Genomic DNA, 12,148 nt, shown 5'->3' on the forward strand with positions numbered 1-12,148 from the left:
TAATTAGCTAAAGATTAATAAAGTGCTAGCTAGCTATTGAATAATTAATGTATAGCTTAGCAGGCAGTTAAAGGCAAGTCCATATATAGACAAGCAACTTGAGTTGCTTCTCTTAGCAGTAATTAGTTTGCTTTTTACAATGATTTTTGCTTGGAAGGTAAAATTGACATTGTAGAAACCCAACATGAAAAATAAAATAATATTGCAAATGCAAATGCAAGTGGGCCAGGGTTGGTGACTTTGCAACGTCAGGTTGGTATTTTGTTTGTTTGCATCCATTTGGATTTTGTGTTCAATAAACTCAATTATTTTCTCTATAAAAGTAAATGCTTCTATGGTTGGCACCTTTTGGAGCGTCTTTAACACCAAAGAGGCTTGGCTTTTTCTCTGTATTCTATAATCTATTGTTGCGAGTCATTCATTACAATTTCTTTTCTTTTATTCTTTTTTTTTTTGCAAATTCTGAATTGCTTAATATCAAATTACTTTTAAGTTTAAGTGGTAAAAATATATATTAATGCTCTCATGTGATGTATTTTTGAAATTCAAATGGAGGATTAGTCGTAAGTATTAAATAGTTGGATAATTTCATCTCAACTTTTTAAAAAAAAAAAAAAATTCAAGGAGAAGATTCTCTAAGACGAGTAGGAGTGTTCAAACAGTTAGTTCGGTTGAAATCCAAAATAAAATTGGCAGATCAAACTTTTTTTTTGGGTTTTTAAAAACACGACCAAACCAACTGATAAGAACCGAACTGTTTAAACCAAATTAAATTTCAATTTGTTCGGTTAAATCTAATAGAGATCAAATTTCAAAAAGTCAAAATTCAATACATACATCGATACATTAATAATTTTATTGAAATAAATATAAAGATAACATTAAACACATTATTCAGTTCCATACAAAACAGGTAGATGTTTTAAAATATTCAAACCAAAATGGACGGAAGAAAATGATGATTGAACCTAACAAAATATAAACCACACTTGAATCATTAAAATTTGGTCGATTCGGTTTAGTCGGTTTTGAAAGTCTAAACATAACCGATCTATATAAACTGAAACTGAAGAAATTAACCATTTTAACCGATTTTTTTTTTGTTTGGTTGAAAAAAAAGAAAAAAAAAGAAAAAAACGAACCCTTTGAACACTCCTAAAAACGCTCATGAACATAGCAACTCGCCACATAGAGGATTGTAATTGTGCACGCCATAGAAAACTTGGATCCTTTGTTAGTAGGTGGTGCTTCTATATCACTCGTAAATTGTGATTATAAATTTATAATTATACAGTGCATGAATGCATCCTATTTGTTGCTCTATTTTTTTGTTGTAAAAGCTAAGTTATCATTCATAAGCAACCTTAACCTTTATCATATTATATTAATATTATTGTTACAATTTGCGCATTGGTCCCTGCCCTATTAATATAAAAGTAGTCTTTTTCATTAGCAAGAATAGATCTAATTACACTTTTTTACTATTTCATGCTTGCCAAACACGATTGAAAAAAAAAAAATGAGATAGCTTAAATTTCACGATTCCTGTATTCTCTATTTCTCTTCTATTTATTTTGGTTGACGAATGCGGAAATAAATTATTTCAAATTGCAGGGACCTGTTATTTCACAAATTCATCCGTTCATTTTTTTGAAATGCACGATTTAAAACAACAATTGGTTTTTATGCACAAATTTTTAAACAAATCACCAGGTGAATTTAGAATAATAGAGTCCCTACAATTCCAAAAAATCACAACATATTTATTTTGGACAAATAAACTTTAATGAATTGGAAAAGACATCTTTTAATTTGTTATATATTTATACAGGAACAAACACAGTAAAAAAAATTTCCTCTCCATTTTCTCTTTTCTTTTTTATTTGCATTTTGCAAAAAAAAAAAAATGTACAATAAGTACAATTTGAAGAATTGATGCTAAAATTCCCCTAAAAAAGGCAGAAAATATAAAATGGCTTTTAATTTTGCTTTTCCATAATCTCAATAGAACTTGATCAGGAGAATATTTGTATTGTGTAATGACTTGGATTCTCTTCATCACTTGTAACCCTCTCAATTTCTTCTCCTCTTCTTAGCTGATAACAACATAGCATTAAAATAACATTAGCCAACCAGTGTAATTAAAAAAAATTTAATTAGGTTTTATTTGTTATATAAAATGTATGATAAAAGGTAATGTCCCCCGAACTACAGTCCTCCAAAAATCTCTGTGTATAAAAGTCTTCCCTTTTTAGTTTAGTTGTGACGCGTTTTTAACTGTCACAACTGCCATAATTTTAACTACTATAATTTCAAGTATACTATGTATGTTTACAGAATTATATGTGTATGTTTATAAGATAATATGTGTATGTTTACAGGATAATATGTGTATGTTTACAGAATATTATGTGTATGTTCACAGAAGGTGGTCCCCAACAGCTGTCACGCGTTTTCAACAGTTGTCATGCGTTTTCAACAGCTGTCACGCGTTTTCAACAACTTTCACGCGTTTTTAACAGCTTTTACGCGTTTTTATGTTTACAGGATTTAGTATTGATGTTTACAGAATTAGTTGAAAATCTCCGAAGATTTTTGGAGGACTAGAGTTGGGGAACTGTTAGCTGCTTCCAAAATATATACCTGGATCTGCTCTAGTTTATATTGGCGCTGTCCATGTTGAATTGTAGAGATCAAACGAAGCACAAAATAGAAAGGCAACAATATTCCAGTAGCTCTTAGTGAAAACATCTGTTCATATATACCCAAATAAATATATATATATAAAAAAAGAACCTAACTAACCATTAATTAACAAATATTTGAAACATTTTGAAAAAAAAATTCCCTTACAATTAGGAGATTAGATGCATATTGATCATCTTCAATAATTAAAATGACATCCATGAAATGCCTTAACAGTAGCAATGTTGCCAACTGCATAATTTTCATATAAATGATATTATAATATTAGTTTTTGAAATTATTTTTGCATATATATTATGAATTTAATTTTGAAGGACTTACAGTTATAAGTAGAGAACGACAGGAAGAAGCAGCTGATCTACTAGGAGCAGGAGAGCAATCCACATATTCCAAATTCGTTACACCAATATCTTCATAGTTTTGCCTCGGTACATCCAAACTTCCTCTATATTACATATCCATATAAATCGTATCACATGGACAGTACTGTATATTATATATGAAGATGCAATATATTTTTGACACGAAGTGCAACACTGAAGTGAGATCTAGTGTTGATCTAGTGTTGATTTAGTGTTGATTGTAGAAATAGCCAATAGGGGTTTAGATCATTAGATGTGGTTTGCTAAGTGGAATGAATGCATGCAGTGGCGTAGTCAGGATTTGAGTCAAGGGTGGACAGAAATTGGGTTCGAATATTTTTTTTAAACGGGTTCGGATTCGAATTGCCTTCATAATTCTCTTTCCGCCTACCAAATTGCATTCTACCTATCGAATCGGTTGTAAAATTGCATGTGCATTGCCGAATTGAACAAAGATTTAAAAATACATTTCTTTCCTAATTAGGTTAAATAGCTCACAAACCATCTTTGAAATATGAACTGACAATCGGTACTCCGAATTGAATCCAGAGGTAGGCAAAATCAAATTCAGGAGTAGGCAAAACCTATCGAAGAACCAAGTCAAAAGAAGAAAAAAAATTTCAGGAGTAGGCAGCTGCCTACCCCTGTGCCACTGTGGCTCCGCCACTGAATGCATGGCACAGTGGTGCGGAATTGTATTGAATTTGATGTCCTCTCTCTAATATGCAGGTGGGGCCCACAGTCTGACAGCACTCTCAAATGTGCATTTCTTGAGGTGTCAGGGCAAAATGCCCACTAATCTAGATCTAAGTCTGACTACTTAAAATAGTCAAGGCATGGGGTAAACCAAATATATATATATATATATATAGAAAAAGACTCCTTTGTCCTCACTTTTAGATACTGGCTCCCACTTGCACAGTGATTTTTACATGCGACAATGTTCAATCCAATCACAATATACCCATCAAATTAATTTCAAATTTGAGACGATTCTGACTCGGATGATTTCAAACTAGAATCTTTTTCAATCCAACTGAAATAAAAAAATAAAAAAAAACAATCCAATTTTGACTCGACCTGATTTGTGACGATTTAAATTTCAGTCTCACCAGATTAGTGATGATTATAGAGTATATACAGACCCCACAACAATCAAATGTATCATCTCTATTCATATCATATAAGTTACTAATAAGTTCTTTGTGAACTTAACTTTAAAAATATATCGGATTGATTTTAAATGACAAATTAAAAATATTGAAATTGATCTACTTCACAAATCATGTGTTTATATGTCAAATTTTGAATTAATTTAGTATAAAATCAAACAGTAAAATTATATATGTAAAATGAACTTATAAATATTTATTTTGTTTGATTTATTTAATACAAAATTAATTCAAAATTTTATAAATTCAATATGCAAACGTAAATTTGAATTTTGTTGCTGAAGTCACTCCAATTAATATATAGCCGATAGGTTTTAAAGTTACACTATAATTTTGATTTTGCGATGTATATTTAATCTCTTCTTGAAAGATGCAAAAGCCAGAGTGCAAAGTTGTAAAGTTGAATGTGGGTACACCACATAAGAATTTATTTGATGATGATTAGATTAAATTAGATTACCTAATGGTGACTGCCACGTCGACAGGATTAGCTTTCTTTGGAGGGACCGTATAGGTATAGCCTGACTCGAAATTCTGTCATCAACAATTTTCAACAATTAATTAATTAATTGTAATTAATTATAGTTGAATCAAAATAATATTAATTCCTTCTTACAACTAATTAAGCAAATGGTAGGAAAAGAAAAGCAGGTGATGTTGTTTTGGTTCAATTCTTTTTAGCAAGGTATCTAATTTTTTAATATGAAGAAACAGAGCAATTCCTTAATTTTTTAATATGAAGAAACAGAGCAATTCCTTAATTAATTATATTATACAATTTTGTTGGTACCTGAAGGCAAATCTCGCAAACAGTGCTTCCCTTTTCATCACACCATCTTTGTACACACCTCCTGTGCGCAAACTGAAATTTTCAAATTTCAAATTTCAAATTTCAATATTCAATATTCAATATTCAAATTCAACCAACAATTAAAATCATCTCCTCTTAATAAGAGAGAATTCCCAAAGGCATATTCAATATTCTTTCACTATCTCTTCAAAAGATGCAACCTTTGATTTTGTGTACCTTAAGGGATCCAGAGCATGCACAAGGCGACTCCATGATCGTCGAGCTCTGCGGCTCTTCTTCGTGGCAAATCCTACACTGACACGTGTCTCTTGATGAAGAAACCATGCCCAAGTCATCATCTTTCACAAGCAATCCAACTTCACCTTCTCCCTTCTCCATCTTAATTTCCTCTGTTCCTCTGTTCTGTCTTACTCTTTACTCTTACTCTTACTCTTAGAGGGTTGTTACCAGAAAACCAATGGAATGGAAGCAACAGAAAAGAAAAAGAATGGAAGCAGCAGAGACATGTAATTGCATTGCGTATATATATATATATACTCCTTGTCTTTTCATCATTATTTTTTTAGAGACTAGTGGTGGCATTTTGCACCCCACCCCCCAAAAAGAAACAAATGCATAGCATATATTTTACTAGCTAACACGCTATTAATTAATAAGCAGGGGGTGGAGTGTAAATTTGAAAAAGTATGATGGGATAAGGTTGAAAATAAGGCAAAGAATGGAAGAATGAAAAGAAGACGTGAGGAGAGGGATTCAATTAATTGGGTCTGCTTCTAGAAATAGAGAAATAGAGAAATAGAGAAGAGAGAGACAGTTGGAAGTTGGCTAACAATTTTGACTTGACCTCTTCATCCCAACATATATATGTCAACCAATGACACCGTAAATCAGTCAAACTTTTGCACCCTATATATTCAATATAAATATATTAATTAATAGAAAAATTCTCCCTCACATATTAATTAATAGAAAAAACTATGTTATAGGTGAAATTTTGAATTTTTTTTAATGTTATAAACAAAAAATTTGGATCACAATCACTATCACTATGGATTATTTTATTTTAATCTTGACACTAACATACATTGATTTATGGATGGAAATTACATTTTGATTGGTGTGAAAAGGCCAGGGTTCTAAATAGCGCGTTATAGTGTTTTCAGATGACATTATTAGCGCTATAGCACGTTATAGTGGCGCAATATGACAATGACGTTGTTTTTTTAGTCGTTCCGTTATGATGCGATAAATGCTATTTAAATTTTTAGAAAAAAAATGATATTATTTACTATTAAAAGATGATTAAAAGATCTAATAATAAGCATTAGTATTATATATACAAGACGTGTAATAAAACTAGGTAGAACTGTGTTTGAAATTAAAAAAAAGAGAGAAAAAAAAGGTTAGATATAGAGAGTTGGGGTATCTCTCATGATTTGGAGTAAAATAAAGAATGGATAGGCATGACAAATTGACAACCACTTAATTACCTCACCTGATTTCATTGGATAGGCATCACAGGCTTATTCAATTCCAGCTACAACACAGTACAAATCCAGCTGCTCACAGATTCTCTACCTTCTATTATCTTTTATATTGTTCTTATTATATACATATATTCTCCAACATTTGATTATACCATCATATATAGTTTAATGAAATGTACTTAAGTTGTTGAATAGGTGATTCAACTTTTAAGCATTTTTAACAAGGAAATTAAACTTCAAAAATATATGTAAAGCAGAGGATCGATGGTGCATGCTTTCAAGGACCACTCAACTCAACTCGTTTTAACTTTTTACATTCTCTCTCATTTAATTAATTCATGCATGTTAGTGTTATCAAATCAAGGATAAAATTATTGCTTTAAAATGGTACCACATCTTTCAATATATTCCCAAATTTTGAATTCCGATGAGAATGACCGACATGCTTCAAAATAATCATTACCAACTTCCATTAACTTAGCTTGCTTTAAAAAAAATAATTTAATTTTTAAAATTTTCTGGATTTGGAAGTGGGAAGTGGGGGAGCAAACCAAAAAAAGAAAAGAAAAGAAAAGAAAACAAAACAAAACAATGCATGTGGCAGTTACGATGCAACTCTCAATCCAACTAAGAGGAGAAGAGCTCCTAATTTCTTGTAACTAATTAAATCCAATAATACCAACTAACACACACTCCCTCCCCTCTGCATTTATTTGCCTCTTTACAAATTAACTTTTCTTTACAAATTAACTCTTACAAGTTTCTTCCACACCATCCAGTAGCAGAGCTAGACTTTCTACCGACGAGGGTCAAACGCAGATTGAAAATCAATTATATAAAAATTTTCATTCTGAATTGTGATCAATTTTACAATACGCATAGCATTTTACTTTAATTTATATAGAAAATTATATAAAAATATGTACTTTTTTTAAATCAATGGGAGCCAATTGACCCCATTCACCACATATGGATCCACCTCTGACACCATAATGAAGTACTCTGTAAAAATTATCCAAATTGTCCTACATGTTTAGCACTTAAGCTACTAATTGAGTTCCTTAATTATTATCCTTTTGTTTTTTGTTTTTTGTTTTTTGTTTTTTACCATTTAGTATATAGGTTGCTTCAAACAAAAACAGTCATTTAATTGACCTACTTACCTCAGTTAAGAAAAATAGGTTAACTACTTGGCTGACAATTTCATTTCATTAAATAAAATAAATGGCATAATTTAGAAACATACTACAAAGAAATTGATAAAAGGAGCTCGGTCGCTTTGTCAACTTTGGATTAATAGATTTGGGCCTTAAAATAAAATTTGAAGAAGATTGATTATTAGGCTTTCCTCATTTGGGCCTCAAAACTTATTCTCATTTCGGTGAGTATATTTACAATTTTGATAACTGTAGGGGGTAATTTTAAACTTTAACTTCAGTACAATTTACATAGTTATCCAATACATTAATTAAAATTAAAATTAAGGATTAAAACAGAAAAATAAGAAGAAAAAAACACGCGAAGCAAAAACCCTAAACCCACAGCCGTTCCCTTCTTTCTCCTTTCTCCTTTCTCCTTTCTCCTTTCTCCTTTCTCCATCAAAACCCTAATAATCTCACTCTCTCTCTCCCGCATCGCATCGCATCGCATCGCATCGCCATGGGGAAGAAGCGAAAGCAAACGGAGGCGCTAGAACCCAAGGCCGAGCCATCACCTCCTCCGTCCAGGCCTCCACGAGCTCTAACGGGATGGAAGGACGCCGACGCCGGCGCCGTACAAGATCCTGACGAAGGCCGCGACAGTACGTTCTTTCGTAACAAAGAGAAGGTCTTGGTCACTTGCTCTCGTCGCATCAATTACAGGTAAAACTCAATGAATGAACAAATTTCTCTACTGGTAAGTAGAACTTTTGGTACTGATAATGGAAAATACCAGTATCTTGCTTTTACAGCATTGACTGACTGAATTAAAAAAAGATGACGGCTGTTCTCAGGTCAGAATTGACTGAATGAATTGCTTTTACTGGTATTTTCCATTATCAGTACCAAATTGGGGTGAGTACAAATTTTGGTATTGATAATGGAAAATACCAGTAGTCTGCTTTTACAGAATTCACCAAATGAATTGGAAAAAGGGGCCCCTTTGGTTATTTTATAAAAATATTTTAATTGATTTATTCTAAACACTGATGGTGATATTATTGTACAGGTACCGTCATTTAATGTTGAATTTGGTGTCTCTCTTACCTCATTGTAAGAAAGATAGCAAGATTGAATCAAAGGAGAGCAAAGGATCTACTCTTAACGAACTTGTCGAACTCAGAAGTTGCTCAAGCTGCATGTTTTTTGAGGTTAAATTTTTGTATTTTGTTCACCCCCTTTTGTTCTCTAATTTCTTTTTCTGTTATATATTTAAAAAAAAAACTGTTCTTTTATTTAGTGTCGGAAACAAAAGGATCTGTACCTATGGATGGTAAAATCCCCTGGTGGCCCGTCGATCAAGTTCCTGGTCAATGCCGGTATGGTTACAGTTTTCTCATTTTGACATGTTTTGATCATTCTGACGAAACTAACAAGATGATTTAATATAAATTATTTTTCTTTTTTTGATAGTTCATACAATGGAGGAATTGAAGCTAACAGGGAATCATTTAAAGGGCTCAAGGCCAATTCTGTCATTCTCTACTAATTTTGAGGAGTCGGCTCATTGGAAACTTGTCAAGGAAATGTTGACTCAGGTTTATTTATTTTTTTATTACATTGTTTGGTAAATTTCGAATCATACCGTTACAAGTTTTATACTGAATGAGGAAGTAGGGGACAGTAGGAATACAAAACCTGTTGATCTGAAGATTATGAATTGTTGGTGTGAAACTGGTATAACTATTACTTGTAGCTTTTATTTACTGTTTTCCTTTTTTGTTCTCTAAAATTCCAGGTATTTGGTACGCCAAAAGAACACCGCAAGTCAAAACCATTTCATGATCATGTTTTTGTATTTTCAATTGTTGATGATCATGTTTGGTTCCGCAACTACCAGGTAAAAATTAATACTTTATAAACTAACCAACTTTATAAATAAATTGTTTAATTATACATATCATTGAGATTTAACCTGTTGGCAAATTCATTTCTTTTAGATATCGGTGCCTCATAATGAGACAGATAAAGTTGATAAAGGTGGTCTTGACAAAATGACACTTATTGAGGTTCCTTCTTAACCACCCTCCCCACTGTTTATCTTTCTCTTTTACACTTTAAAAAAAAGTTGAATCATTTTATGCTCTTATACTGTAGGTGGGCCCAAGGTTTTGCTTGAATCCTATAAAGATATTTGGGGGCAGTTTTGGAGGCCCCACTTTGTATGAGAATCCCTTCTATGTCTCTCCGAACCAGGTACCATTGTATCTTATTTTATCATTCCTGTTCTTTTCGTTCCTGATTTTGGTAAAATTGTCATATTTGATCCTCCTCTGGTAAATTCAGGCCTATCTGAAGTGCAATTGAACAAGAATGGTTCGATTGTTTGTCTCAATTGAGACCAATTTGGTCAATGCTATGTCGTTTTTTTATCATTTCTACTTGAGTGAGGCTATGGTAATATGCATATTACTTATTGACCCGTGCTATGGATCCATATCTCGATTTCTAAAGTTCAAACAGTCCATCTGCACTGTTAAACATAATCTTCATGTCAAAATGTACTTGTAGACCAAATTTTTAATATTTTGTAGTTACTATTTTTTTAGATAGGTTAAAAGTCACTGTTTTTAGATGTTCCAGAATTTTCAAATCAAGTGATTTTATACTTGATCTAAAAAAGTAGTAAAAAATTCTGAAAAATATAAATTGTGGCCTGCAAGTGCATTTCCATCCGAAGATCATGTTGAATGGTTCAGATCTACGGTTTGAACATTAAAAACTTAGATTTGAGTCCATAGCACGAGTCGATCCGTAATATGCATATTACTGTAGCCTCACTCTTTCTATTTTGTTAGGCAAGTCTGTCAAATTTTGTGGTAAGTTGGTTTTTAAGTTTTAGGCTGCATAAAAGGTGTACTTCATACAGTTGAGGGTTAATTTGAGTTGAAATTGGGTAACCTAATGTTGCATTGCAGAGTTGGGGGTAACTGAGTTCTAGTTCAAATCAGATCAAATTTGATTAACATGTACCTGTTTTATCCAAATTGCCACCAAAATTGCACTATTTGAAGTTTGAAGTTGGTACCAGTATTACATTTAAACTGTCAGCTTTATCGAAATCAAACTACTTTGGTACTCTTTATAAACTAACCGACTTCATTTATTTAACAAAATATTAGATAAGAGCATTGGAAAAGAAGAAAAAGGCAAGCAAGTATTCAACAAAGGTGAAAGCCAAGACAAGGAGAAAAATGCATGAGATGGAAAATGCATTGGTACCTGATGAGTTTGCAGATATGTGGAAAGAGGATTAATTTTTCTTCTCACATTTCTTTCATGTGTTGGTTTTGAAATTTTGTGATTGCCTTTCAGTTCGTTCACATTAGTGGAAAGAGGATTAAAACTATCTCTTTGAGATAAGAAAGTGTACTTTTTGCATTTTTAATTTAATGTATGACTATGATTGATATGAACTCTTCTTTGGTGCAAAATTGAATTGATTGGGTCATAAAGAGGAAGCTGTTCGTCAGTTTTTCCCTACTAAAAAGTAAATGATAAACTTGTGACTGTTTCTTTTTTTTTCCTGATTCATGTTTAGTTTACCAGAATAATTGGCTTGTCTGTACAAAATTTAGGTGTATAGAGTGAAGCTTTCAATTATATTGAGGTTGGTCCAGCCCAGGTGATAAATCTCTCTAGGTCAATTATTGGGCCCTTTGCTTTGATCAAGCCTCTGCTTTATTTCAAACTAAGATTTCTTCAAATGTAATTCTCTCTGCCCAAGTGTAAGTTTGTTTCTCTTTCATTTCCTGTGCTTTATGTTGTCATGCTTGTGTTATAATCAGACAATTATAGAGTACCAATCTCTACATGTACCTTTCCTTCCAAAAGAGATTGATACTCTTTATTTCAAAAGGAAAGGAAACAAACTATAATATTGCTTTTAATTTATTTCGTTTTTCTATTAGACTCGAGAGTAAATCTGTCGGCTAGGTGTTTAATATTAACACACACCGTATCAACCCCCTAGTGCAAATAATAACTCTTTTTGGAGCAGATTGTCTATTTTCTGATAAATTATTTTACATTTAAATGTCTCGTCTCCGATGATCATAATTGAATGATAATTAATTCAATATAATTATACCATAGTGTTTAACATTTCCATTGTCAATGTAAAGAAATAAAAACCAGAGTATGTATATCCAATGGGCTCCAAGACCGTGCAATCCGCTTTAAGATCTTTACACGTAAGCTTCAATTTAATTTATGTGTGTACAGATCTTAATGCAGATTAAACAGTCTTGAAGTTCATCAAACCCAAAAATAGATCCGATGTACATTACACCTGCTCCGCTCTAATTTAGAATGCAGATAAAGGGAGGAATATTCTAATTTTTTTTTTTAAAGAGAACTGTTTAAAAAAAGTGTACTTTACTATGACATATTGCCATATCCTCTGCCTCCA

At 32.1% G+C, this 12,148-nt stretch overlaps 2 protein-coding genes across 4 annotated transcripts; one reads left to right on the forward strand and one right to left on the reverse strand.

Annotated features, from left to right (window-relative positions):
* Nucleotides 1–1,782: 1,782 nt before the first annotated feature.
* Nucleotides 1,783–5,527, reverse strand: LOC144554202 (uncharacterized). 3 transcript variants are annotated; one of them, XM_078302509.1, is made up of 7 exons: nucleotides 5,268–5,524; nucleotides 5,031–5,102; nucleotides 4,701–4,774; nucleotides 3,028–3,151; nucleotides 2,854–2,937; nucleotides 2,644–2,751; nucleotides 1,783–2,096 (listed from the first exon to the last, which is right to left on the reverse strand). In XM_078302509.1, exons 1-7 carry the CDS (start codon nucleotides 5,427–5,429, stop codon nucleotides 2,016–2,018), a joined length of 705 nt encoding a protein of 234 aa, XP_078158635.1. In that variant the 5' UTR covers nucleotides 5,430–5,524; the 3' UTR covers nucleotides 1,783–2,015. The 3 variants fall into 3 exon arrangements, with proteins under 3 accessions (XP_078158635.1, XP_078158636.1, XP_078158637.1); XM_078302510.1 differs by having other exon boundaries at nucleotides 5,031–5,091; nucleotides 5,268–5,513; XM_078302511.1 differs by lacking the exon at nucleotides 4,701–4,774 and having other exon boundaries at nucleotides 5,268–5,527.
* A 2,501-nt stretch (nucleotides 5,528–8,028) lies between these two features.
* LOC144554201 (ribosome biogenesis protein BRX1 homolog 1-like) lies at nucleotides 8,029–11,285 on the forward strand. Its single transcript, XM_078302508.1, has 8 exons — nucleotides 8,029–8,400; nucleotides 8,747–8,888; nucleotides 8,978–9,056; nucleotides 9,151–9,275; nucleotides 9,476–9,577; nucleotides 9,678–9,746; nucleotides 9,835–9,933; nucleotides 10,860–11,285. Exons 1-8 carry the CDS (start codon nucleotides 8,198–8,200, stop codon nucleotides 10,992–10,994), a joined length of 954 nt encoding a protein of 317 aa, XP_078158634.1. The 5' UTR covers nucleotides 8,029–8,197; the 3' UTR covers nucleotides 10,995–11,285.
* Nucleotides 11,286–12,148: the final 863 nt, after the last annotated feature.

Source organism: Carex rostrata, chromosome 5 (assembly GCF_964058835.1).
Source record: "Carex rostrata chromosome 5, lpCarRost1.2, whole genome shotgun sequence".
Lineage (NCBI taxonomy): Eukaryota > Viridiplantae > Streptophyta > Magnoliopsida > Poales > Cyperaceae > Carex > Carex rostrata.

Excerpts from the sequence above, each read along its gene's own strand:
- LOC144554201 (XM_078302508.1), top strand. The coding sequence starts at position 8,198 with ATGGGGAAGAAGCGAAAGCAAACGGAGGCGCTAGAACCCAAGGCCGAG. Across the intron at positions 8,889-8,977 it reads CAAGCTGCATGTTTTTTGAG|TGTCGGAAACAAAAGGATCT; the intron begins GTTAAATTTTTG and ends TCTTTTATTTAG. Across the intron at positions 9,578-9,677 it reads TTTGGTTCCGCAACTACCAG|ATATCGGTGCCTCATAATGA; the intron begins GTAAAAATTAAT and ends CATTTCTTTTAG.
- LOC144554202 (XM_078302509.1), bottom strand. The coding sequence starts at position 5,429 with ATGGAGAAGGGAGAAGGTGAAGTTGGATTGCTTGTGAAAGATGATGAC. Across the intron at positions 3,152-4,700 it reads GACGTGGCAGTCACCATTAG|AGGAAGTTTGGATGTACCGA; the intron begins GTAATCTAATTT and ends TATGTAATATAG. Across the intron at positions 2,752-2,853 it reads ATGCATCTAATCTCCTAATT|ATGTTTTCACTAAGAGCTAC; the intron begins GTAAGGGAATTT and ends ATATATGAACAG.